This window comes from Sus scrofa, chromosome 13 (genome assembly GCF_054392235.1).
Source record: "Sus scrofa isolate SSC_HxYL_T2T_F1_AM1 chromosome 13, Sscrofa_HxYL_maternal_Yorkshire_Landrace_v2.0, whole genome shotgun sequence".
NCBI classification, from domain to species: domain Eukaryota; kingdom Metazoa; phylum Chordata; class Mammalia; order Artiodactyla; family Suidae; genus Sus; species Sus scrofa.
The window spans coordinates 86,773,745-86,800,864 of record NC_139395.1 but is presented as its reverse complement, the minus strand read 5'-3'; the positions used below and the strand labels follow the sequence as shown (position 1 = coordinate 86,800,864).

The window sequence follows — 27,120 nt, the reverse complement described above, 5'->3', positions numbered from 1 at the left end:
CCAGATGGGCAGTTTAGGCCTTCTCTCCCCACAGGGCCCCTGGTTCTCTAACTGCATTACCTTCAGGATGGATGGGTGACAGCGATGGATGGGCTGCTGGATGGACAGTGACATGTAAGTGAAGGGACTGAGTGATGGACAAGGTTGGGTGGATGGATGCACGGACAGACTGGGAGGTCAAGAGCTTGGCCTGTCAGGTCAGACAGCTCTGCCATTTACTGGCTGTGTGTTCTCCGGGAAGTCAGTTAACCTCTCTGTGCCTCCCTTTCCTCATCTCACTTCTAAAATGGGGGTAATCATAGTATCTTCCCTGTAAGGTTGCTGTGAGGATAGCTCAGAACTGAGGCAGAGTGGGTGCTGCTAGCACCAAGTAAGGACAACAGCATTGACAGTGGGTGGGCGGACAGACTGACACAGGAGTGGAGGGAGGACTAGCAGGGGAGGGTCCAAGGAAGAATGGGCAGAGGACTAGAGGGACATACACACTGGTGGACTGATGGGAGTTGGGCAGTTGGGAGGGGTCACTAGACAGGTGGAAGGGATAGGAAGCCCTCAGTGCCAGAAGGAGACAAGGGGAGTCGGGGCGGTGGGTATCCTCTCTTCTCCAGACACAACAAGATGATTTCAGCTCAGGTCCCCACGTAGACATGGCTCAGACCTGCTTTCCCTCCCCAGGACCTCCAGGAAATCTTCCTACTCAATGCTCCCAGCCAGTGGTGATGGTGCCCAGCAACATTTTCCCCTGGTCTCCACCCAGGTAACATGCTTCCTGGGGTGATTCATGTGATTGCTGAAGGCTCAAATCTAGCCTCAAATGGGTGTTTACATCTAAGAGAAGGCATCATTTTTGGGACCACCCCCCAAGTTCCAAAGTGTACTAGCCTGCTGGGACAGGTACTCTCTCCTCCCTGCCCACGGTCCCCTCGTCCCCAGCCCAGCCTTGCCTGGAGCAAGCCTGGGTCAGGCTCTGATCCCAATTCCAACAATTGGTCCTAAGCATCTAGGAGAATTCAGACCCCACAAGCTCTCCCAACACCCATGGGCCTCGGTAGCTTCTGAGTTGTGGGGCATCCTATGTCTTTCTGGAAAGAGTATAGAACAGATGCCCAAAGCATCTTTCAGAGTTAAGGCCTACATGCATATAAACACATTCATTCCAAAAGACATCCATCTACCCACCTACCCATTTACTCATTCATTCATCCACCCTTCCACCCACCCACCCACTTATCCACCTATCCACTCACCCATCCAACCATCTACCCATCCACTCATTCATCCACCCACCTACTCATCCACCCATCCATCCATCCATCCACTCATCCATCCACCCATCCATCCACCTATCCATCCATCCATCTTTCCATCTATCCATCTACCCATCCATTCATGTACTCATCACTCATCCATCCATCCACCCATCCATTCATCTACCCATCCACTCATCCACTCACCCATCTATCCATCTATCCACCCATCCATTTACCCATCCATCCAGCTACCCAACTCCCCATTCTCCATCCACACACCCACCCATTCATCTACCCACCATCCATCTACCCACACACCTATCCATCACCCACTCTTCCATCCACCCATCCCTCCCCACACCCATCTATCCATCCACTCATCCAGTCCCACTCATCCACCCAGCCATCCCACATGTTTTTGAGCTCCTATCTACACATGTGTTGTGTGCCAGGCACTCTTCTGGAAGCTGCAGGTGTATATGCTGGTGAACACACTAGATGGAGCCTTGCCCTTACGGAGTTGATGTCTAGTGGGGAAGGTATAAGAAACTGACGACAAATGAAGGTTTAATATAATCAAGTGGTGAGAGATGCCATGAAGAAAAACAAAGCAGAAAGAGGACCTGGAGCAACGGAATTCCCATGCCTCCATGCGCCTGTGCATGCCTATGCACATGAACATATTTGTACACATGTGCACATAATCATGCACAGGTCCCCACAAGTCCTGCAGCCCTGCTGTGCCTGGGAATTGGAGCACTGTCCCCAAGGGTGCTGAATTCTGCTGTGTCACCTCCCATTCTCCTACTTCCTGGTGTTGGGGGGAGAGGCAACACCTGTCTGGGGCATCTGAGAAGGGTGGTCAGAGGGGTGACACACAGGCAGGGTCTGTTGGCGGGAGCAGCATTGGCCTCTGGTCTCAGCTTCAAACATGAAGGACCTTGGTTTTAGACAGTAGATGTCTTTTCAAATGATGTAAATCATTCAGTCAGGGAAAAAGCAACATTCCCAGGGGGGAAGGTGTTCATTGTGCGACTGTAGACACGTCCACGTCTTCAGCCTCCGCTGTCCTGAGTGCACTAGTAATTTTTCTAAACAAGGGCTTCTCAACAGGAACTGTCCCAGGGGACATTTGGCAATGACTGGGGACATTTTTTATTGTCATGACTTGGGGTGGGGTGAGGCCGGGAGTGCTCCAATCACCCTGCAACGCACAGGGAAGCTGCACACATCAAGAGAGTGAGGCTGGGATCCCTGGTCTACACCTGAAATCACCATCCATTGCACAGTTACACTGCATTTATACTTCTGTGTGCCAAAGGCATTCATTTCCTTAATGTGAACATTTAAAACATTCAGGTGACCTGTTTGGTTACTTATTTCCTAATAAATTCATAAAGTCAAAACCTCGAAACTTGAAGGTGTTTTCCACGCAGTGCAACAGGAGAGCACTGGTCTGGGGTCCATGGGGCATGGAGAGGGCCTTGGGACCTCAGATAGATGCCAGGCCCAAGAGCTTGGCCATGTCCTGGGCTGGGGCAGGGGAAGGATGTGATCAGTTACATGCTCCAGAATAGATCTCTGATCTCTCCACAATGAGGTTCTGTTTTCTTCCCAACAAATGTTAAAATGTAAAGTCTGACATTACCAAGTGTTGGTGAGGATATGAAAATCCCCTGCCCTGCTGGTGGGAATGTTAATTGGGACCTTCAGTTCAGAACATTCCTTGGCGTCATCTTGTCAGTGGGAGGGCGCCAAGTCCTTGACTCAGTAATTCTACTTCTAGGCTTACCCCCGAGAGAAACCCCCACATGTGGGCAGAGGAACAAGACCAGCTGTTGCTGACCTGTGTAGAGCAGAAAACAGGAGAATACACAAATACGTTGTGTTATATTTACACAATGGAACATTTTACTGCAGCAAAAAATCAATAGAGGGGTTCAGTCTGAAGGCCAGGACTGAGGACCATTTGCCTTCCTGCCACAACCCTGCAAGGTGTGGTCTTATTTTACTGGTAAGGAGTCTGGATTTAAAGAGGCTACTTGCTCAAAAATGCACAGCAATGGAGAAGCAGTTGTCTGTCCCATAGCCAGGCCTTGTCCTTGTGTAACACTGATTAGGAACTAGGGAGTCTCTGAGGGCCTGAGGGGAGTAGGAAGTCAGATAAGTCTTCCTCTAAGATCTTTGGGGTTTTGAAGGGTGAAGAGGAGTTCTCCCAGCAGTTCTGAAGGGGAGAACATCCCAGGGAGAGAGACCAATCAGGAAGAAGCAGAGAAAAGAAAAAAGGTTTTGTTAAATGATCCTTTTTTCTTTATGTTACAAAAATGCTACATATTCATAACACATTAAAATAACAGCACAAGTTTATAAAGTGAAAACTACCTCACCCCAGAGTCTCTCACACTTCCCAGAACTAACCCTTGTTACTCATTAGGTATATATCTTCTCAGATTTTTTTCTCCTATGTCTACACAAATATTTTTAAAACAAAAAGTTATGCTTTATATATTGCTCTGAAGTTTGCTTTTTTTTTTTTCTCCAAAAAACCTGTAATTTAGCTTTTGTTTCTAGTGTTTCTATGAGGTGTCCCTGAGGAGATCTTGCTGGGGCAGAGAGCACATGGAATTCTGATAAACATTCCCATGAATGGCATGGCCAGGGGCTATTTCCACAATTTACCAGCCTTTTCCATTTGTCCAAGAGGAGAGGTAAAAAGTGGTACCTCCGTGCAAAATTTGCACATACTTGATTATTTCTGAGGTTGAGCTCAGGTCCAAATATTTACCAAATATTTACATTTCTATTAGGAAGAACCTCTTTCTGTATCCTTTGCTGGTTTTCTCTTTTGCTGGGGGTGGTGGGTGGAGGGATTCTTTCTATTATGTGTTGCATTTTTGTATCTTGAGGTTTTGCATAATTGCAAAGTTATTTCCAATTTGCAATGATTATTTTTAAATATTACTTTTTATCATTAAAGCCATTAAACCTGGAGTTTCCACTGTGGCACAGTAGGTTAAGAATCCAACTGCAGTGGCTCAGGTCGCTGCAGAGGCACAGGTTCAGTTCCTGGCCTGGCACAGTGTGTTAAAGGATCCGGTATTGCTGCAGTTGTAGAGCAGGCGTCAGCTGGGGCTCAGATTCCATCCCTGGCCTGGGAACTTCCACACCCCTTGGGTGTGGCCATTAAAAAACCCACAAAGGCATTAAACCTCATTATGGAATACTTGGACAATGAAGAGAAGAAGGAAAAATCCTCTGTCACAGAGATGTCCCCATTTGTTAGCATTTGGTGAAAATTCTTTCCCCGGATGCTACAGTCACTGCTGTCATCATGTGATACATGCCTGTCCCATGACTTGGCTGTGAGAGCATAACCTTCAGGAGGCAGTTCAGAGGCTTCCTAGTGGATGTCCTATAGTTCCCTCACCTCCTCCTTTTTTACTGCAGTAAAATACACATAACATAAAATTAACCACCATAATAACCATATTTAAGTATCTAGTTCGGTAGCATCAAGTACATTTCCATTGTTGTACGACCATCACCACCATCCATCCTCATAACTCCTTGCATCTTGTAAAACTAAAAGTCTGTTCCCAGCAAACACTGACTCCCCAGCCCCTGGCCCAACCATCTACTTTCTGTCTCTACAAATCTGAGGGCTCTTGGGACCTTATGTAAGTGGGATCCTACAGTGTTAATCTTTTGTCACTGGCTCATTTCACTGAGCATTTTGTCTTTGAGATTCATCCGTGTTGTAGCAGGTGTCTGAGTTTCCTTCCTTTTTAAGGCTGAATGGCATTCCATTGTATGGATGGACCACATTTTCTTTCTCCATTCACCCATCAATGGGCACTTGTGAATTGTGAATAATGCTGCTGTGAACATGGGTGCAAATATCTGCTGGAGTCCCTGCTTATAACTCATTTGTGAGTGTACTCTCATCCTGCCCCTTTTCTGAGCACTTAGGTTGTATCCAGTCTCTTGGTGTTATAAATAGTGATGTCCTGAACATCTCAGTGTCAGAGCTTCTTGCACAAGCTCCCTGGGGGATCACTCAGCATTTGCGTCTTGGAACTGGACTTGTTACCTCAGAGCTCATTTCAAACACGTTGTTACCCCAATCTTTATCCTACCACCCTCCCTGCTCCAGAAGCTTTGCCATCTTGCACGTTTGACAGGTTCTCATTTTTTCTCGTTGGTTCCTAGAAAGGCCAAACTTAAGGTTTGCAGTGTTCCTCTGCCAGTGTCCCTGTGGGGTAGCCAGCTGGGTAGGTTGCAATGAGTGGTTTCAAGACTAACTCCTTAATAAGCCCGGAATGTGTAATGGAACATGCATGATGTCAGACTCAAACTCAGGGTCCCCGAGACACAACGGGCCTTGGCATGAGGGGCCAGTTAGAGACAGAGGCACGCCTTCCTAAAGGGAGAAATGCAGAAATGGCCCTGCAGACACAGTCCCATTGGGGCCAGATCTGCTGCCTATTTTCAAGTGAATCTCCTAATTTAAAATCGTTTGCAATTCATTCATATTTTTGTAAAACATCATGCAGCCCAAACACAAACTTGTCTGCTGACCATGTACAGCCCCAGGCTGCTGGTCCCAGGTATGAGGAGGTGCTCACCCAGTGAGGTGCTAACCAGCTGGTTGTTCCAAGTTCCCTTGATTGACTAGCCCTCCACCCACACATTGATCCAGGAGACCTCCTTTATCATCCATTATCTTGTAAATAATAGGGTCTCTTTCAGGCTTACCCAAGTCCACGCCATTGATCTGCTTATTCTTACAGCACAACCAAGAGGAGTGAACCATTGTGATCATGGAATCTTGTTTAATACTGGAAAGCATCACACATACACACACACCCTCACTTTATTTTCCCTAATTTTCTGACTTATTCTGTTGGTCTTGTTAGTTTTTCCAGATAAAGTTTGGAATCATTTCATCATTTTGCCTAAAAGCAAAACAAACCCAGAGGCCTGCTGCTCTGCCCCGGGGTCGGGGGGTGGGGGGGTCACGGGGTCAGCACAGGAGGAGAGCCCACTGGCTCTGGAGCAGTACCTTCCTCCCTCTCAGGTGAGTCTGTCCTGTAAGGTAGATGCAGGCCTTCTTCCCAAACCCTGCGTTCCCAGGTGATGGAGCTTGGGGTGGGGGTGTCCATCCTGCAGTGCTGGGGACTGGCATGCTGTTCCCTTCCCTATTCCAAGCAGTGGGTCACCTGGTGTGTAGGAATTACAAAGGGGGTTGGGTTCTTCCTACTGAAAATGGGGAGCAGCAGCCCTAGCTGGACGAAGGGAGGAAGTCCCTGGTCCCGCCAGCCCCACTGGGTGCAAACAGATAGCACAAAGGCAGACCCACCCCAGGCGCCCCGGTGTCACCACAGAGTCATAAAAACACCATGGCCCTGCATGGCCTGCCCACCTACCCGCCCTGCCCAGGAGCTTTGAGGCCACAGAATCGAAACTGTTTACCAGCACAATGACTCTGGGCACTGGCTGTCATTGTTAGGAGCAGACTGTTTCACAGGGGGTGAGAACAGAAGCTTCAGAACAGGGGCCCCAGCCTGGCTCTGCTCCTCCAGAGCGACTTGCAGGGATTTGAACCTGGGCATTTAGGGCCAGTGTGCTTCCCCTGCTCCTGGAGGTCACCCCCTGCCCACCCTGCACCATTCTCACTACCACCGCCTTCCCAACCTTTGTCACCCTGTGAGGGTGTCTTGGCTGCAGATCACCCTCACCCACCACCCACAGATCTTTGTGTATTTCATCCCCACCCATCTGCCAAGAACAAGTGGAGTCAGTAGACATCTGTGAGTTAAATGAATGGATCCACTCAAGGGCATTTGGGAAGTACCTGCGCCAGCCCAGGTGTGACACAAGAGGGACAAGAGGGATGCAGCCCTGGTCTCTTGGACCTGAATTAATTTGCAGAAGAGAAGTCTGCTTTCTGCTTCTTCCTGCTGGCTCTCAGCCCCTTCTGCAATGCCTGGCCCTGGGTCCTCCAATAACACTGGTTGTTGGGAGGGAAGTAATAGAACTTGAGTAATAGGGAAACAAGAGCACGCCTCTTCCAGTGGTTGTTCAGGCTCTGGATTCTAGCTGGAGGTCCTGGGCCATGTTCTGGACTCAGGTCCATGTCCTCAGCACTAGGTTCTGGGTTCTGAGCCCCAGGCTCTGAGCTTCAGGGGTCCAAACCTGGAGCCCAGGTCGGGATTCTGAGGTCCAGATTCAGGGCCACATGCTCAGAGTTCTTGGCAGTAAGTTCTGGCTTCTGAGCACTAAGCCCTAAGTTCTGGATTTGGGGGCACAGCTCTGTGCTCCATGTTTTGGGCTCTGGCTTCTGAGTCATAGGGTGCAGGCTGTGGTCTCGAAGCTCTGGACTCCAGGTCCTGGCCCTGGGCTCTGGATTTGATGCCAGGCAAGAAGGCCCATTGGCCAGAGGCCAGGCAGAGTTGCCATGGTGCTCTCTGCCCAGAAGGGAGCTCCACAAGGGCAGACTATTCTGCGCCATGTAGCCCCCACACCCAGAGCAGTGCCTGGTGTCTAAGCATTCAACAGGCACGTGTGTGCACACTCGGATGCATGACCTTATTGACACCTGCAGTCAGGACCAGCCCTGTCCTCCCTGTGGCCACAGCTGCCAGGAGCAGGGCCAGAAGATGGGAGGTCCAGGAGGGGAGCTGCTGAGGAGGCGCTCAGGTGGGCAGGCAGTACCTGCCCAGCTGCACCTGGGTTTGGTCTTTCTTCGCTGCTCTGTTCTCCATGAGAAGGATGTTCCAGGTAGAGTTGGCACACCAGGGGCAGAGGCATCCTGAGCTGGGGTCCCAAGGATGCTCCCTCCTCCCAGTCCTGATGGGGTGGGGCATATGGGGCTTCATAGGACCATTGCCTCCCCAGCCCCAAGCAAGCACCCTGCCCAGCAGAGGACGGAAAGTCACCTCTAGCACAGTGGACATGAGGGCTGCCAAGAAACAAGAAGGCCGGCAATCAAGTACTCATCCTCTGGGACCTGGGGACCCAGAGATGATGATGATTGGGGTCAAAAGAAGTCATTGATCAGGGACAGATGGCTGGAGTGACTTGTAATCAGGGAGAGTAAAGTCATAGGGAGGCGATGTCATCCCAGCATGGCACAACTGAGACCTTGGTGATCAGAGTGATCTTTGATGGATGTATCATTAATCATAGAGCAGGGACATAGGTCATGAGGATGTGGGCCACAGGGGCATTAGTGATGGAAGCATTGGTGTTGTGTCCTGATGGTCAAGGGTAAATGAGAGATTGACAGTCAGATTCAGTGATGTCCAGAGATCTTGGCAGTGTGAGATCTACTGGGGACCAAAAGCACTGGTGATTAGAGAATTTGGTGATCAGAGACATGGGTGACAGTGATACCCATGGCCATGGAGATGGGCAACCAGCGCTGCTGGTGATCAGGGGTGTAAGGGACACTGGTCATGAGGGACTTGGAAGATAAGAAGATTCAGCAGTCGTTGATGTTGGATACTTGGTGATTAGCATTATAGGTAACCAGAATCACTGCTGACACACAGGTAGTCAGAAAATCTGATGGTAAGGGGATTCCATGATCAGGGACATTGTTGGTTAGTGATGGAGACGTGATGAAGGATATTGCTGAGAAGACCTTGGTGATGAGAAATAGTGTGATTACAAATGTTGGAGATCACACATGAGTGACCAGATCTAATACTGACAAGGAAAATATTGATCAATGACCTTGGGGAACTTCTTGATGACCCAGGACATCAGTGATAGGGCGCAATAGTGGTCATCACATTAGTAACAAGGAACATGGGTGATGAGAAGCACCAATGGTCACAGCCTGGTTACCAGGGTTGTTAGCAACAAGACACCTCAAGCAGAAGTGCTGTTGATCAGGAACGTGGTGGCAAGAGACAGAGCAAAGACAGTCACTGAAGACACTGGTAAGCACATTTTATGGATGTCAGGGATCAGACATGTCACTGATCAGAGGCATTGATAAAATATTGGTGATAGTTGTTAGTAATCAGATGTCTATGGTCACAGGCTCTGGAGATCAGAGACATCATTGATCAGGAATATCAGTCATGATGGCTGTCCCCAGGGACCAACATCACTGATTAAAGATGACAACAGTCAGAATTCCCATCGTGGCACAGTGGAAAGAAATCTGACTAGCCTCTTCGAGGATGCAGGTTCAATCCCTGGCCCCACTCAGTGGGTTAAGGATGCGGCATTGCCATGAGCTGTGGTGTAGGTCGCAGGGCGGCTCAGATCTGGCGTTACTGTGGCTGTAGTGTAGGCTGGCAGCTGTAGCTCCAATTAGCCCCCTAGCTTGGTAACCTCCATATGCCGAGGGTACAGCCCTAAAAAAGACCAAATGAAAAAATAAAAAAAGAAAAAAGAAAAGACAGCAGTCAATGACATCAGTGATCAGGTTTGGCAATGAACAGGAATCCTGGTGACCAGATAACTCAAGACACAAGAGCTGATCGACACCTGGGATGAAGGGGATAGGCACCAGAGGTGGGACCAGTCCTTGCTGGGCTCTAAGTGAGCCCCACTGAGCCTTTAAGAAAAGGATTGGCATGTGAACTAAAGGCTGAAGAAACCACAGCCTGCCTGAGCTTCCCCGGCCTCCACCCAGCACCAGGACCCCTGGTTAGGTGATAATGAAGAAACTGAGATGGGAGCAATTCAGGGGAGAAGGGTCCGGTTCTCAGACCCTGCCAGACCAGGCCCTGCCTCTATTCCACGAGCCCTCTGTCCACATGACTCATGTGACTGGTCTCCGCACCCAGGACTCAGCAGCCCCAGGAGCCCACAAGACAGGCCAGAGGCATTCACAAAAAGTATTTTATTATTCTTAACAGTATTCACTTTAAAGGAATAGGAAGATAGCATACAATTTTTACAGACAATATATAAATGTTGTACATAATTAACAATAACTTAGTTCACTAATCCAAAATAAAACAAGCCAAATGAAACATAAAACCAGAAAATACTGCCGATTCTTTTTCTTATGCGGATACTAGCACAAAATAAGTTACTTCTGGCTGTGGTGCCCCCGCAGCGATCGCCTGCCCGTATTGCACTTGGACTACAGCACAATCCTCTTCCCAGCCGGGCCTCGCCAGCCGCCGCACCCTGCCACCGCCGCATACAGAATCTAAGCTCAGACACAGTTATGTACAGCTGTACCTTGGGGAGGATCCAGACAGCCACAGCAGAGCAGAGCAGAACCGAGGCATCTCCCAAGACCCCAGCAGGGTCATGGCCTCTCCTTCCGTCCCAGCTCTGTCCCAACCCCTGCTCCTGCCTTCCTTCGCCACCTGCCAGATAAGTCCCTGGAAGCCAAGAGGAGCCAAGGTCCCACCCCACTCCCGCTCCCCATCCTAGGGCTGTGGGATCCAAGAACTTTTCCAAAAATAATTGCGAAGCTACAGCCTTGGTTTGTAGGTTTTATTCCTTCCCATAGCGAGGGCTTTTGTGGCAACGTACAATTGACTGGACCCAAGAAGTTTAAAAATAAAACAACTCATCAGCGAGTTAAGCTTATGCAGTTTTTTTTTTTTTTAATATATTTTTTCTTTTGTCTCGGAGTTGGAGAGGAGGGGGTTGAGAAGTTAGCAGAAAAAAAGATGTATGTACAGGGGTCCACTGGCAGAGGAGGCAGGCTATGGCTCAGGCCCGTTAAGGGGACGTGGGTCACACCAGCTTCAGCCTCAGAGCCAGAGGAGCGATCTGGGAGACGTTTCCCCTCTCAAGAAAATGTTTCCTTCCTGTGACCCAGCCCTGGCCTGGGAATCTGCGCAGGACCGCCCGTGATTGTCTCTGGACTCCAGGGCCTGGCCGCCAGGGCCTGCACTGGCTCAGCCTCCCCGGCTGGGGCCCCTCTGGCTTGGCTCAGCCCAACCTGGGTCCAGCTGCTTCAGAGAGGGAGCTAGAGGAAAGCATGTGGGTTGAGGGCTCTGGAGACCTGCCCCCAGAGCCTGGCAGGCGGGCCAGCCAAGTGGCCCTTGGCTCTGAGGAAGACCAGAGAGCTCAGGGCAGCCCATGCCTCCTGAGTCTCCCAGGCCTTGTTAGAAACAAGAGCAAAATAAATTATGTTTGCCTACTCCTTCTTCTTCTAAAAATGGTTTCCTCCTTTTGTCCCTTGCCCCCTCCTTTCATCTTCATAAAGTTGTCCTTTCTGCTCTCCAAACAGGTGTCCATGCAGGAAACCCCACCTGGTGGCAGCCAGGCTGAAGCGGCCTCCCAGCCTCTGGTGAATCTTCACAGTGACGGCCGATGGAGTGGAGCGCCCACAGGTGAGGCAGCGTGGGGCTCCGGCTGCGCTGGCAGGGGTGTGTCAGTCTCCAGGGAAGGACGGGCAGCTAAGGGTCTGGTCCTCCTATCCTGGGGGCGCCTTCCTCGGCGGCATCTGACTGTCGGTTGGTGTGGGCAGTCCCTAGCCCATGGCGGTCACCATGCTGGACGGGTGGGGGTGACCGAAGGAGAGGCTGGAGGAGGGGTGGATGGGCGTCGGCGTGGGCAAGATGTGTCCCGAGTGGCTGAAGGGCGGCAGGTGGCCCACGGGTGCCATGTGTCCGGCCAGGGCAGCCGCGCTGAAGGGGGAGGCCTTTTCCTGCATGCACTTGGACAGCTCCTCGAAGCACTCGGCACCCTTCTTGTTCTTCTTGGACTTGTTGGACATCTTCCGGTTCCGAGTCTGGATGCCTTCCTTCTTCATGGTCAGTGGCCTGTTTACCTGGGGGCAACCACAGAACTTTCAGGGGGTGGTGGTCCCTTCCCAGAGCAAGACCCCCACCCCTAGCTTGGGCAAGGGGCCCCACTTCTGCCCAACACAGTCTCCTGGCCAGCACTACTGCCATTTCAAGAAGGGCGCCTTTCACTGGGTGGGACTGACCCGCAGCCTGCAGGGCATTCAGCCCACCAAGTGCCAGCACTGCCCCCATCAACCCAACCAAAGGCCACCCTACGGCAGACTTTCCTTTTAGGCAGATACCACTCTCCTCGACCCGCTGGCCCCTGCGGTGGGGGACATCCTCCCCACCAGCGTGAACCTCTTATGGGCAGCCCTTCTGGTGCTCAGGGCGGCTTCCCAAGCCAAGCCACGCTGGAGATTGAGGCTGAGGCCTCTCCTGGCAGCACAAAGCACAACGGCCCCCAGGGAGGGGTGGGGCGGGCTGGGCGGGGACTCACATTGTGCAGCTTGTAGTAGAGGCCACAGGCGTTGCAGACAGGGTCCCCGTTGGCGTTTCGGCGCCATAAGGTGGTGGTTGTCGTCTGACAATTTGCACAACAGGTGCCTGCTCTCCTGGCGGCCGACTGGGAGGGGAGGGCAGCGTCAGCAGGCTGGACTCCCACGCCCTCCTCCACCTCCCTCTGACCCTCACTCCACCCCCACCCCGGCCCCCGCCAACTTAGCCCAGGAGCAGTAAATGTCACAGGGGAATCAAGGCATCTCCGAGCTAAGAATTTTAGAATCTGAGACCTAAGCCACCGCAGGACTTGAGACTCCAGAACTCTCCGAAGCCTAATCTCAGATCAAGGGGGTTGCAAGAGCTGGAAGGAGCAAGTAACCACCTCCCCCACTGCCCAACAATGGACTGTTGGAGACGGGAAACTGAGGCCCTGAGAAGGGCTCTTTAGTTTAGAGGGTTGGCTGCTCCCCCTGGACATCCGGGTCAGGAGCTGCACTCCTACCAAATCCATAATCCTGGGCGTGTCCACAACCCTGAGGCCAGAAGAGCAGGGACCCCCCCCAAGGTGGGACACGGAGTGTGCAGGAGTCCAGGGCAGCACCCCCTCATACTCACACGGGAACCTCTATTCGTGTGGCTGTTTAAATTGAACTACTATTTAATAAAATTAGAAATGCAGTTTCTTCAGTTGCACCAGCCACATTTCAAGGGATTACTAGTTACAACATGGGCTAGAGGCTACGGTCATGGATCCTGAAACTGGATGAGAAAATGTCCATCACCACAGGCTTATGGGATAATACCGGACTACCGGCCAGCACCCTGGACCCCAGTCCTGAGAGTTCTCCCCCAGTCCTGAGAGTTCTCACTGCCCCCAGTCCCTCAAGGAAGGCTGGGCAGAGGTGACCTGGCATGTCTGGTTTCTAGAGGGGAGGCGAGTCTTTCCTCAAGAAAGCAGACTCCCTCTGCCGGGGCCACCTTGCTTCCCAGGGAACCACAGGCAGGGGTGGGGGTTGGGGGGTGCTGCTGCGCAGGGGCCGAGCCAGGGCGAGAGGGGCTGCCGGCCTGCAGCCATGGGGGTGGGGGCGGGGAGGGGGGAGGGTGAGTAAGCAGCCTGAAGCTGGAATTCTGACTCAGGGGCCAACCCCGCATCCTCCGCCCGGGCCCTCACCCCGCCCTCGCTCCAGGAAAAAAAAGGGGCCCCGAAGCGGCAAGCGATTTAAGCCTCATAAATCACTTCGCCCTGAAAAAATATATTTATTATTCTTAGCATTTTACGCATTATTTGCAGAGTGGAGAGTATTAGAAATTTCAAAACAGCCCAGCGAGAGGCAGGACTGAGCCGAGGAGAGACTCTAAAAACTCGCGGAGTCCGGAAACAGATACACGAAGTTTCCTTATCTTCAGGCTGCAGATGTCCGGATAGGAAACTCCGGCAGGAGATCCGAAAGGGCATTTTTTTTAAATCACTCAAATGAAAATACACAGTATAGGTGACTCCATGGAAAAATCATAAAGGGCAGGTTTTTTTGGTGGTTGGTGTGAGTGTGTGTTTTATTTAAATAAGCCTGGGGAGACTGTGTGGGGCAGCCAGGGAGAGCAGCCCTGGGCTACAAGGAAAATTACTTCATGGCCCTATTTTTAAAAGGAGTTAAACAGAGGCCAGGGGACGACGGGAGTTGGGCCCTCGGACGCTCAGCTTTAGGGATCCCTAAAGGGTACCCGGCAGGCTGCAGAGGAAATCTGGCCCGAAAAAAAATCTAGCCAAAAAGAAGGGCAACCCCAGACATTCAAGTGATTTTAATGATAAAAGATTTCAAGGGACAAAGCCTCCGCATTTGAAGGTTGCGGCTGGGGCCCAGGTTGCCACCTCCCTCCCAGCGCCAGCGGCCTGCTGCCCGCTCCTACCAGTCTCCGCTTGGGCTTGATGAGTGGCCGGTTCTGCCCGTTCATCTTGTGGTACAGCCCGCAGGCGTTGCACAGGTAGTGGCCGGTCCCGTCTCGGCGCCAGAGAGGGGTGGCTGTGGCCCCACAGTTGACACACTCCCGGCCTTCTGCAAGGGGACAGGGAGAAACACCGGGCCTGCTCAACTGACAAGGTCACGGAGGGAGCCGGAGGGCTGCAACAATCTAGCCGCCGGTCCACCTGGCCAGGCTGCTTCGGGGGTAACTTTGAGTTACAGCCAGGCAGGAGGAGGGATGTGGAGGGTGGTTTAAGGCCAGACCTCCCTCTTCCAAATCCTCTCTGGAAGGAAGGGAAATGCGGCAGGAGAGAGGAGTGGGGCCAGGGCCCCAGGGATTCACAAGGAAGGGTATTTACAGCAAACTTCGATGATGGTAGGTGGCAGGAGCAGGAGTCACCAGCTCGAGCTGGCTGGGCTGGGAGGACTCGGCCCCCTTCCTAGTCCCTCTCTTCCTTTGTCCCTGTCCTTTCTCCCCGGCAGCGGCAGCGTCTGCATCTCCAAGTCACTGCCCCTTGCCCGGTCTTGCTGCTCTCCATCGGTCCATGGTTACTTCCTTCTTTCTCCCCAACCTCCCCACCTTCTGCTGAGGCCCTGGACTGGGATCGAAGTTGCTGTTCTTTAAAATAAAATAAATAATAAGCCCTTTCGTTTTTAAGTTAAGTAGACTAAATGACCTTGGTCTGTTGCTGGCAGTGGTTTTTTGTTTTGTTGTTGTTACAAAACTATCTGGAATTCAAATAGAATGTAAAACAAATTTGGGAGAAAGGACTAATTAAAGGCAAGCGAGATGATCAGAGCAGAACAGGGCTTCGAGGTGGGACCGAAGTGAAGTGGGCGCTGAGTGGTGGCGACACAGTGGAGCCACACAGCTGCCTTAGCATAGGCTACCCGGGACATTCTCCATATTTAGCTTAAACTTAAACTCTCAATCCATACGGGGAAGAAAACATGGTTTCTGAACTCAGAAATAGATGTTTTTTAAAATCTTTCTTTTCCCCGTCTTAAAGGAACTGGAACAAGACATGGACAGCAGGAGCCCCAGGCCAGCCACAGCGTCTGCTCTGCGGCCAGATTCTTGGACAAACCCAGCCTGGCCCAGCCAGTTCCTGCAGCAAAGGGGCAGGGGCCCCTACGGCCCCATCTCCTCATGCCAGCCCTCAGGTAGGGAGAGCGAAGGACACGCCGGGAGGCAGGGAGCAGGAGCAGGTCCTGGGAATTTTGCCTTGGGGGAAAATCTCCCAAGAAGGTTGGGAGCCATCGAAATCCCAAGATTGAACTGATAGAGTTGGAGATCCAGATTCCTTAAGGGTCTGGAGCCACTGGAGTGCACCCACAGCACGCACACACTCTCACAAACACGTACACACACGTATACACCGCCTCACTGCTCGCACCTGCATATTGCATTCTCTCACGCGCTAAGTCATGAGGCTGCGTGAATTTTCACTTAAGACTTGGAGGGGAAAGGGGAACTCCTGCTCTGTGTTCTGGTGGGTAATGGCCAACCTGGGAGGGGAGCCTGAGGAGTGGGGGAGGGAAATAAACTCTGGGGCCACCAGGAACACTTAAGAAAAGGGCAAAAGTTTTAGTGTAACTTCTCCCCCATTCTGAGGTCTCAAACACTATTGGGGACTACTAGAGAGGAACCTCAACCATCCCCAGATCTGGGAAACTAACACTGCCCCATTTCCCATACCACAGCCCCCTCTCCCAAAGCACAAACCATCCCCACTTCCACCAGGTCCCCCGCACCTGCCTTTACCTGAGCAGGAGCGTGCCTTGCTCCGCTGCTTAGGGGTGAAGCTGGAGGCAGGGCCACCCAGGAAGCCTCCGGGGTGGAAGAGCCCGCTGCTGTAGTCATGGGCGGCAGCTGGCACGTAGGAGGGGTAGGTCGGGATAGGGTGGTGCGTGGCAGGCTGGGTGCCCATGGCAGCCAGACCTGGGCGCAAGGGACTGCCGCTTTCCATCTTCATGCTCTCAGTCAGTGACACCTGGTACTTGACGCCGTCCTTGTCCTCCCCCCGGGCTGCACTACCCCCTGCAGAGGACGAGGCTGGGGAGGCAGCCCCGGTGGTGCTGGGGTCAGGAGATACTTCCTTGGGTGGTGTAGGTGGGAAGCCGAAGAGGTGGGAGCCAGAGTGGGCTGCGGTGGGGGTGAGGGAGGCCACAGAGCTGCCACTGCCTCCCCCACCCCCACCCCCTGCCCCTGGGTACACGGAGAGGGGGCCTCCAGGGCCTCCAGCAGCTGAAGGGTGCAGTGGCGTCTTGGAGAAGGGGTTGACGGTCCAGGGGTTGTGATGGTGTGCTGCAGCAGCCGAGAGGGCTGCTTTACCCCCATCCAGCCAGGGCAGCCCTGGGCTGTGCAACAAGTGTGGGCGGCACATCTGGCCTCCGGTCAGGCGGGCTGCGGGGGGCAGGGAGAGGGGTCAGGGTGTGTGCAGGCTGGGCCCAGCCCGACCCAGCTACCCAGGGCCACAACTCACAACAACCAAGTAACCCCCTCCCAAAGAAAACCAGAAACACAACACCCCAACCGGCAATAATCAGGAATGTCAGTCCAGAGCTGAAGGACAAGTGGCACAGAAGGACCCCCCTGGACAAGGCCTGGAGGGGACTTCAATAGGCCAGCTGGAAATGGGCAGAAACCCTACGGAGCCCAGACCCTCCCAAGAGGCCGATGCCCTCTCCTTTCCCGCCTTGATTTCTCAGCTCCTCCAATTCCTGCAGATCCCACATCCGGGAAGTAGGCAGCCGGGCCCTCCTCCCCACTCGCTCCGGGAGCGAGAGCGCAGCGCCTGGGCTCCTAGTCACCCAGGGGCCCTGGGCTCACCGTGAGCGGGGCTGTAGGAGACACGCGCCCGCGCGTGGGCCGGGTTGGCGTAGTAGGGGTTGCCCTGCGAGTCGAGGTGGTTGAAGAAGACGTCCACCTCGTCGGGAGGCAGCAGCTGCGCGGGCTCCATGTAGTTGTGCGCCAGGCCCGGGTGGTGCGAGTCGGGGTGCTGCGCATTCAGCACGGCGGGGTGCGCCATCCAGCGCGGCTGCTCGGGCGCCACCTCCATGGCCGGCGGCGGAGGATCGGGATCTGGGCGGAGGCGGTGGCAGCGTCCCTGCGCGATGAAAGGGGCGTGAGGGGCGCCACCACGGCCCAACACCCCTAAAGTCCCGCCACGCGGCGTCGTGAGCGCGGCTGAGCCTCAGCCACGGACCAGTCCCGGGTGGGAGGAAAGCCCAAAGCTCAAAACGAAAGGAGGACAGGGGAACCGGTTGAGCCACGCACACATGGTGACCCGGCTCCCAGAACCACACACTTGTGCGCACGGGGTCACACGCAGGAACAAGCACTGACACCAGTGACCCAAACAAACGCACATAGAGTAGCACTTTACTCAGACACGCCGCCACCACCATCCGCTCCGTCCCTGTACATAAACAGGCTAGAAGTTGAAGGCAGGCACCCACGCACCCATGAGTGGCACAAGATGCCAGCAACACGCGCAGAGCTACACTTGGCGCCGATACACAGACTGACCTCGCCCCTCCCCCCAAAAAACGCACGCAGCCCCACCAGCCAAGAGAGAGCCACCCCGCGCAATCCCCGGCAACACAATCGGGACCTCTCACCCAGGCACACCAAAGTAGTCACCCTCAGCCGCCCCGGCCCAGGCCCCCGTAATGACCTCTCAGGACCCCGGCGCGCCCAGGCCACCGGCCAGCTCTCGAACCCCAAACTTACGCAGCGGCAGCGCCGCAGGGAGGGGGGCGCGGCCTCAGAGCCGGCAGCACCTACGGGAGCCGGGTGGGGGGGACTGAGGGCTCAGGGACAGTGCGTCGGGCGGCTGGCGGGGCTCACAGGGTGTGAGCTAGGGGCAGCACGCGCCTCGGCCTCAGGCCCGCCCGGCTCCGGCCCCTCGGCATCCTCCGGCCGCCCTGGCGCCAGCTCGCGACTCCTGCACAGACATGAAGCGGGGGCCGCTCACGCCTAAGAAGCCGGCGCCAGCCAATCAGCGCCGCGCGCCGCCCAGCCTCCGCCCCCCATTGGCTGAGCCCGCAACTCCCGGTCCGCCGGACTCCAGGACTGACCCGCGAGCCTGCCCCCCTGCGCCTGCCGGCCCCCTCCCCGCGCCCTCCGGGCGGCCCCTACTGCCGACGCGCTCCCCTCCGGGACCAGCACCCCGCAGGCCAACCGCTGTTCCCCCTCTTGCGGACACTCCTGGTTCCTCTAACCTCTGGACTCTCTTCCCAGTAACTAACCTCTTACTGGACCTCCTCCCCGGGAGCCTAGGCTGCGCACCCTCTGGGTGTTTGAAGTCCTCTCCCCAGAACCCCAGACCGCCCACTCTCTCGGATCCCACCTCCTTTACCACTGAACGTGGCCACGGGAGTCCAACTACCTACCCGGACTGTTCCCTCCGCCAACTCGGGCGCTAGCCGGGTGAGGGACTGGGTGGATAGCTGCAGGACAACAGGGGCGGTGAGGGGCAGAAATTACAGAGCCTCCGTGGGCACCTGGGCCTCGAACCAGAGGCCATTTAGGACTGCTTGACCTGGTGGAGGTGGCCTGGCTGGCGACTCTTGAGAGGGGGAGGGGGCGTCCCCTTCCCGGGCGTGGCCTTTCGCAGACCAACGGGCCGAACTGCCTGGGGCGAGGCCGTGGAGACCCGGACTGGCGCCAGCGCCGGCTCGAAGGAGACGCCTCCGGGCAGGAGGAGGCTTTTTTTTTTTTTTTTTTCCCCTCTCCTCTTGGGGTGGGGGGAGTCCTTAAGGCGGCCCCCGGAGAGATGGAGATGGTGGTCTGAGAACTCCATTCCCTAAGTCACCTGGAACTGCTCTCCACAAGCCTCCAGCCCAGAGATCCAGCTCTGGGTGAAGTGGGCCGGCTGCACTAATCTCTTTGCTCTCTCCCATTGTACAGACGGAGGACACCGAGGCTCGAAGGGAGCCTGTAGCCCAGGAGGGGTGTTAGAAACAAAGAAATTTGGGGGCACTGAGACAGGTGCGGGGGTGGGGCGGTAACAGGGAGTAATCGACATCCTCCAGCCCTCTCCCCTCGGGTCCACTGCTCTCGGGATAGAAGCCCAGAGGGATCCTGGATGGGTCCGAAGCAGGAGGAAGGGCAGGGGTCCTGGCCACCCCAGGGACGGTGGGGGGAGGGGCAGCAGGATTGACAGTCGGTAATTGGGTAACTGGAGGCGGCTTCTCCGGCCGGGCAGCCCCGCCACCGCGACGCCGGGCCCCTGACGTCACCCGATTCGCCAGGAAATGAACTTTTTAATAATCCGAGGAGGGAGGAAAGCCCTCGGTCCCCTCAGCTCGGGGGGCACCCGGCCAGGCCCAGCTCCGCCTGCGCGCCCCGGTCACCCTCTCCCAAGGCCAGCTCTGGGCAGTGGCCGGGGTTGGGGGCCTCCTCCTGCCTCTGCGACCGGCTATCTGTTCGTCTGTCTGAGGCCCCGGCTCAGGTAAAGGCGCGGGGCCGGGGACGCAGAGCCCCAGCCAGCTGGGAACCGCGGGTCTCCGGCCCTTGGGGACCCGTTTGCCCTGGCCGCCCGCTGCGCCTCCCACCACGCTCCACTCCAGGGCGCGCGGGGCCCGGGTTTCTCGGAACTCCGCTCCGTGGGAGAAGAGGCCGGGCGCCTGCCCGGTAAGGCGCAGCGGGGCCGGGAACCGGAGCTCGAGACCGAGGCGCCCGGCCTCGGCAGCTGGACTGGGCAGGTGAGCGGCCTCGGTGCCTCTTGGTTCGCGCTCCCCGAAACGCGTGCAGTCTGGCCCGGATCCGCTGTCTCTCCGTACGATCTGTCTCTCCTCCCCGCCTTTAGCTTACAATTCATCAACGCATAAAAGGCGGTCGCCACGAAGCCTCCAGCCTCTTTTGCCGCCGCGGAGCCCAGCAGGAGCTTCCCAAAGACAACGCGTCCCCAAGGACTATCCCCCGTGTCCGGCAAGTCTGTCCTGCTGGAGCCCAAACCCCAGGACTCAGCGCAGGAGGGCCCCCGACCCGCTGGCCGGCCGCGAGGCGGTGAGCGCCGGAGCCGAGCGGAAGCTTTCCGCCAGGCTGCGATCGGCGCCTCGGTTCGCAGGGAGGTGGCCGTTCCCAGCCCTTGGGAAAACAGGTAATTCGCCTTTTTCCACCAAAGGCGCGGTTCAAATTATCCCCCGTTCTGGGTGGGTCTTCAGTTTCATCACTGCGAACTGGGCTTCAAGCCCCTCCAGGGCAGCATCCTGGCCACTGCAGAGCTGGGGGTGACCCCTGCGGACCGGCCTCTGCCCAAACGGCAGCCCAGCGTTGCCCGCCAGCCTTGCGCAGCACGGAGCAGTGGGCAAGGATTTAATTACCCCGCTCGGCGGCTCAGAAAATCGCCGCGAAGAGGAGCTTAGCAGGGCAGTTAAGCAATGCTCCAGCAGGGGCCTCGGGAGATCCCGCACAAGTCTCCCTTCCCGCAGTCCCGGCCTCCAGTGAAAAAGGGAAAGGGGAGCCCTGCCAGGTCCCTTGGGCCCTGTGGTTGCCTTTCTGGAAAGGCAGGCAGGCAGGCAGGCGGCCTGACTGAGGCCTCCACAGTGACTGGAGCTCCTGCGTTGGACGCGGGACTGCCGCATGCTCCCACAGGAAGGAACCCGCCTGGGAGAAAAGCCGGGAGCCAGCCAGGCAATGTCCAGTAATTGGGGGGGGGGGGGTCCGCACTGCTGAGAGTGTCTGTCAGACAGACTGACGAATGCTAACCAGGCACCTTGCCTTTGGGCGAGAGGAGACCCTCCGATCACTTCTGCTGGTGCAAACACCCGGGAAGGATCTGGGAAGCTCCCAGGATGGACTCGGGTGGGGTGGGCATCCTGGGGGCTGAGGAGAGCGGATTTAATTCAGCTTCTGGACTCCAGGGCTCCAGAACACCTTCCATGGGACACATTCCCTTTTTCGTTTTTTCGTTCGATCCCAAAGATTTTTGCGAACACAGGCCACTGCCCTTTGGTCACACTGAGAAGCTGTCACTTTCCTTACATGGGAACAAGATTTTATGAAGAACTGGGGAAGGACAGCAGTGAAACTGAATTTTCTAGTGACCTTTCCAAGTAACTAGAGATTCCCCAATGGACCGTGGGTCAGAGCCCCTGGGGTGCTTTTGCGGGAAGCTGGGGGCTTCAGAGATCTGAAGCCTGGTTCTAGAGATCCTCAAGGCCTCGGCCAGGCACTAAGCTGCCCAGGTCTTCCCTGTCCTGGGCCACCCGACCCGACCCTCCCCTCCCCTCCCTGCCCTTTGTTTAAACTTCGCTCACCAGAGGCAGCCCCTGTGGGACCATAAGTTTGCCCTTTCTTTGTAACCTAATTCTTCTTGCCTTTTCCTATGAGCATCTAATTTGTCAGTGGTGGAGGAGTGTTCAAAGAAATCCGTTTGCTTAGGGGCTGCCTTCGATAGGGATATTTAATTTGCAAACCAGCGACCTCCCTGTCCCACATTAGCAATGTGCCTTGAGGGGGTACTGAGGAGGAAGTGGGGGCAGCTTTAGCCAGTGGGGTTCAGAAGTCCCCTGTAAGGCAAGGCCTCCTAGCTTCTCAGGCCTCAGCCATCCTCCAGAGGGGTTTCCCACTGAGGGGACCAGGGATCCAACAGCCCCTCCTGCTCTTTCAGGATCATTTCCAGCCCCCCAAAACTGAAGTCTCCCTCTCCTCTGGCCTCTATGCTAATTCTCCCACTCTGTCCATTTTCTGGGCCTTTTTGAATTGTAAAGACCGGGACCCAACGTCCTAGTCGTGTGGGTGCCCTGGGTCCAGGCGCCTCGGAGCTCCCGTATCTCCTTACCAGGTTCTAACCGCCACCGCCAAGCCCGACAGCCAGGGGCCCTGCTGAGACCTGCAGACAATCCGGCTGCGTTTCACCCTCCTCCACGAACTGCCACGGTTTGCCCAGAAGCCCGCCGGCCCCGCGGCCCGGCAGCATGACAACTGGTAAATCGTTTCGTTAGACGCAATTTGTTTGCAATTTGTCATCCCGGCTGGGAAACGCTCTCCAGACGCCTGGGCAGCCGCAATGGCCCTACCTGCTTCTCCAATCTTGCCTACTCACGAAGGAAGCCCAGCCTGAGGTGCCTGCGTAGACCCAGAGCTTTCTGCCAGATGTCCCGAGAGAGACGTGGCTTTTTCCAAAACAACGAATTTCCTTCCGTGTTTTCCGGGAAAGGAGCGGTCGCTACATCCGGGGGCCCTGAACATCAGACCTTTCCCCTCACAGTTGGGGCAACCTGGAGTTCAAGCCTGGCCGCCGCCAAAGGATTCTAAATGCCCTGGGTCCAGACAGACCCAGACCGCCGCCGTCGGCGCCTCCCGGCGGCGATCCCCGAGCCCGCGACGGCTCCATTCTTATTGAAATCCCACTAAAAGGATTCCGACTCTGGGGCAGGGGGGAGACTTCCAGACCTTGTGCTCTCCCCCACCCGCACCCCAGCCACACAGGATAAAGGGCGGCGGGGCGCGGCGCGCGGGGGCGCACGCAGGAGCGCGCCGGGTTAAGCCGCGCAAAGCCGGCGCACGGGACCAGTCGGCAGGTGCAGCCGCCGATCGGCGGCCCGGCTCGGGCGCATCGCCGCCGAGGCCCGGAGGTGGGGGGCGGCCGAGACAAAGGGCCCAGCTCTGGGGCTGGGAGGCGGGGCGGGGGGGAGCTTTGCGTCTCTTGGAATAACCGTGGCTCGCGGCCTGTGGCTCCGTCCGAGAAATGGGAAGGCGGGAGGCTCGAGGCGGGCCTGTGGTCCCCAATTCCCCAAACACTCCCTCTGACCTGGGGTTCCAGCCGCCGGTAGGGCCAGGGCGAGCCCCAAAGGCCGCATGTCAGGGACCACTGTTCCAGGCGCACCGCGCGATTACGGAGCCAGGTGGACCGGCCTGGGAGCTGGAAAGGCCCTGGCGAGGCGGAGAAGGGGCGACTTACCGAGCGAGTTGCAGCGGGCGGCGCCCCCGGGCGGACTGAGCTGGGGCGGAGCGGAGAGTACAGCGAGATGCCTGGCGAGAGGGACCCACAGGACCCCGCGCGGGTTGACGGCGTTCACCAGCAGGGCCCGGGAGGCACGCCGAGCGGCCTCATGGTGGTCAGAGTGCCGCTTTTGTTCGCCGGGTGGACAACGGGGGCTGACTGGGGTGGGGGCGATGGCAGCCAGGAGATAGAGACTTCAGCGGCAAGTCGGGCGGCAGCGTTTGGCCCTGCCACCTCCCTCTTGCTCCTGCTGCCTCTCCCTCCCCTCCGGCTGCAGCGGCTCTGCTTTTATTTCGACAGCACTTTGAGGGGGCGGGAGCGCCGCAGGGGGGCAGGAGGGTGCCCGGGGCTCTGCGCCCGGTCTCCCTAGTCCAGCCGCCGGGCGGCGGGCCGAGGGCCGGTAGGAACTCTAGGCGCACACACCCTACTCGCCTCTACACACGCGCATCCCTGCTGTTAGGGATGCGCGCTCAGAATGCCCGGGCGGCTCTCCGGAGACTCTCTCCCCGAGGACCTCGAGAGCCGTGGGCACACACGCTCACACACGCACACACACAAACGCCCGCCTCTCTTCTACTAACCTGCCTGCAGGAGTGCTCACACAGCCGCACACATATCTGTGTACACACATCAGCACTACAGCTGTGGCCGTGTGGGCATCCCCTGGAGTTCTGGGTCACACAAACATACCTGCACACACTTAAAGGTAGCCTGACCCTCTGGCGCACGCCCATACAAACACACACACATACAGCTCCCCAATTTACAGGCTGATTTGGCTAGTGTAGACAAAGCTCCCTTCCTTCCCCACCCAAGCTCCCCAACTCGAGAGTATACCAGAGCACTTGAAAAGTGGAGTTTGAGGTATCTCTCCGCCCACCCCAAAGGAACACTCATGTGGGAGGGAGGAAGGGCGTGAAGGGCTTGTCCTTGGAAGGCTGGGTGGAGGAACTGCGGTATGGGAGTCTTCACCCCAAGAAACTTCTGGTTTGGGGAGCTAGGGAAGTCCTTGAACTTCCAAAATTCCTACCGGGAGATTCGGTTCAACCTGGCAGCTGGAGTCCCATTCCACTTGCCCAGGTAGTGAGAGTGCCTTGGGGACCTTGGGCCCAAACAGAAAGTTCTTAGGGGCTCAGGTGCACTCAGAGAGGAGGTGCATTGGTCTGCCAGCTCTGTGGGCACCTGCTGCTTGTGGGTCTATCTTTGAAACTGGTGGTGACTGCTGCCTGTTCACAGACTGTGCTGAGTGCCGGTGTGTGTCTGTGCATCTGTGGGCACATGGGAGGCCTGCAAACTAAGTCTGTTAGCATGTCCATTTCTTCTTATGAGTTCCCGAAATTTGTGTATCGTGTGTGTGACGGTTTCAGAATATATCTGTGGAAGTGGATGTGTGCCCCTGTGGCTGTGCATCTGTGAGATCATTGTGTCCACAAATCCTATGATGGGAAGTGGGTATTTCCAAGTGTTTGGCTATAAATTGGTGTGTGACTCTGTGTGGGTCAGTAGTAGCATTTTGCTGGATATCCTGTGTCAATGAATTGGGGGGTTGTCTGCCTGTCTATCTGTAACGGGGGGGGGGTGTTGAGAGGGTATCTAAGGGTGTCTGCCTATCTGTGTGTAGCTCCGTGAACAAATTGATGAGTGTGGGATGTTTGTGTATCTGGGGCATGGGCATCTGTGGATATGAATGTATCTTTGAATTATGTGTTTCTCTACCCAATGTTACTCTGTGTCTATGGTCTGTGTTGGAGCATGTCCCTGGGTGACACAGTACGTGTGTCTTCCCAGTTTGCCCGTCATCCACACCTTTCCTAACCAGCAGGGCAGGCAGCCAGTGGAGCTCCGGGGTGCCATTTGTGAGGGCACTTTCTGTCCGTCTGTGGGAGGGGGAGATGAGCTGATAAGGCTTATCTGCCTAAGCCAGCGCCATGCTGAATAACTGCTCTAATGAGGTGGCCTCACTGGGACCATCCGTTCCCAAGGCCCCCAGTCTCCTGGGAGGGGGCAGGGGAGCCAATCCTGGGGCACAGGAGCACACCCCCAAGAGCCCAGCAGGGGCTGTGTCTGTGGGGCCTTTCCTAGTTCTGCCCTGTTTCCTTGGAGAGAGTTCCAGGTCTTACACTCCACACCCCACTCACCATCCTCCTGCTGGGTTGAGCTGGCCAGAGCCAGCTGGAGCCTTCCAGCCTCTGGTCAACAGTCAGGAAGACTTGAGAGGGCAGGAGATGTGGGGCCCTCTGGGGGACAGTGGGGGTGGGCGGAGAGACATAGATATTCTATGATGGAAAGACCCAGCGAGATGGGTAAGGTGGAAGAGACAGGGAGAGGCAAGGGCAGACTTTATAAAGCAACAGCGATAGAAGGACAGGGGTTGGCGGTGGAGGGGTGGGCTAGGGACGTTCAGGGACGGAGAAAAACAACTAAAAATTGGCAGAAAGGGTCAGGGAGATGGGAGCAAAAGCAGTTAAAATATTAACTAGAGAGAGACAGGGACAGAGCCAAGAGAGATACAGAGAGGAGAAAGCAAGAAATGACAAAAATAAAGATGGGAAGAGAGAAGAGAATCCAGAGGGGCTCAAAGCCCTTGGTGGGGGGAGAGAGAGAAGGACACGAAAGATGTACCGGACAGACTGAAGCAGAGGGGCAACCAGGGGCTCCGCACCTCCCAGCGCCACGGGATCACGCAGGGCGGCGGGCCGGCGGGCGCGAGCGCGGAGCCCGCGGGCCGGGCGGGGCACCGAGGCGCGGGCGGCGGCGGCGGGCAGGGGGGTCCGCGCGGGGCTATGCCGCTGTCCGGGGTAATTTTTCATCTCGGCCGGCTAATCTTTGTTCCCGGCGAAGATAATGAATAGCCAATCGTTATCTGTCCGGCTCCCGGAGGCTGCCCGAGAATGGGGTTGTACAGGGCTGGGAATTGTTTCCAAAGTGCCGCGGAATAAATGGTGTTCCTTATCTCTGCCTTCCAGATTATCGGAGCCCTTTCAGAGAGCGCACAACAAATGCGCCCGCCATCGAATGCATCATTTACCACCGCAGATCCGAGCGGTGATGGGCAGGCAGATAGCCGTCCGCGGGGGGCACTCGGGCGTCCGACCGCCTGCCTGCTGGGGGCACCCAAGTATGCGGCCCAGGGTGTGCCTGGCCTATTTGGATGGACAGGCGGGTGTGCCAGTGGATGAGCACTGAACAAGCAAGGGTGCAGTGCGTGGGGGAACGTCAAACAAGTGTGAGACAAGAGTGCCTGGGGATGGACCTGGTAAGGCTGTTTGGCCGTGCACAGAGGAAGGGGTGTTACATGTGAGTGTAAGAAGGAGCAGGTGTCCAGGTCCATATGTCCAAGTATGGTGGCTGTGGTGCTGTGAGCACCTCCGTGCGTCTGCCCTCCAAAGGCCATCTAGGAGTGCACACAGGAGGTGATGTTGCCTTCCACCAGGGCTGGTGTGTGTGTGTGCGTGACTTCAGGAATGAGTGTGTTACTCTCCTGAGTGTCCTGTGCCTGCAGGTGCTCGGGGCCACGAATCCTCATAGGCATGTCCATACATGCACCCCTGTGACTGCCAGAAGTGAGTGTGCACCCAGCATGTGCCTCAGGGTATGCATAGATTTACATGAGGGTGGCTGTGTCATTCTGTATCTATCTGCCCAGATGTGCTCTGGGCGAGGGGGAAAGAGGGGCAAGGGGTCAGAGGCCTGTCTCTGTGCCTGCTTGTGACTGGGTCCCCCTCTAGCTTGCAAAGAG

At 55.9% G+C, this 27,120-nt stretch overlaps 1 protein-coding gene and 1 pseudogene across 4 annotated transcripts; one reads left to right on the top strand and one right to left on the bottom strand.

The window, feature by feature from the left end:
• Window positions 1-10,095: 10,095 nt before the first annotated feature.
• On the bottom strand, window positions 10,096-23,644 carry GATA2 (GATA binding protein 2). 3 transcript variants are annotated; one of them, XM_021068525.2, is made up of 6 exons: window positions 23,340-23,644; window positions 17,258-17,534; window positions 16,190-16,831; window positions 14,372-14,517; window positions 12,462-12,587; window positions 10,096-12,006 (listed from the first exon to the last, which is right to left on the bottom strand). In XM_021068525.2, exons 2-6 carry the CDS (start codon window positions 17,484-17,486, stop codon window positions 11,707-11,709), a joined length of 1,443 nt encoding a protein of 480 aa, XP_020924184.1. In that variant the 5' UTR covers window positions 17,487-17,534; window positions 23,340-23,644; the 3' UTR covers window positions 10,096-11,706. The 3 variants fall into 3 exon arrangements, with proteins under 3 accessions (XP_020924184.1, XP_020924185.1, NP_999044.1); XM_021068526.2 differs by lacking the exon at window positions 23,340-23,644 and adding an exon at window positions 18,823-19,077; NM_213879.1 differs by lacking the exon at window positions 23,340-23,644 and adding an exon at window positions 18,161-18,367 and having other exon boundaries at window positions 10,836-12,006.
• LOC102160340 (uncharacterized) lies at window positions 19,158-26,828 on the top strand (annotated as a pseudogene). Its single transcript, XR_014823896.1, has 4 exons — window positions 19,158-19,883; window positions 20,241-20,410; window positions 20,446-20,534; window positions 26,348-26,828. The product of XR_014823896.1 is annotated as an uncharacterized LOC102160340 (transcript).
• Window positions 26,829-27,120: the final 292 nt, after the last annotated feature.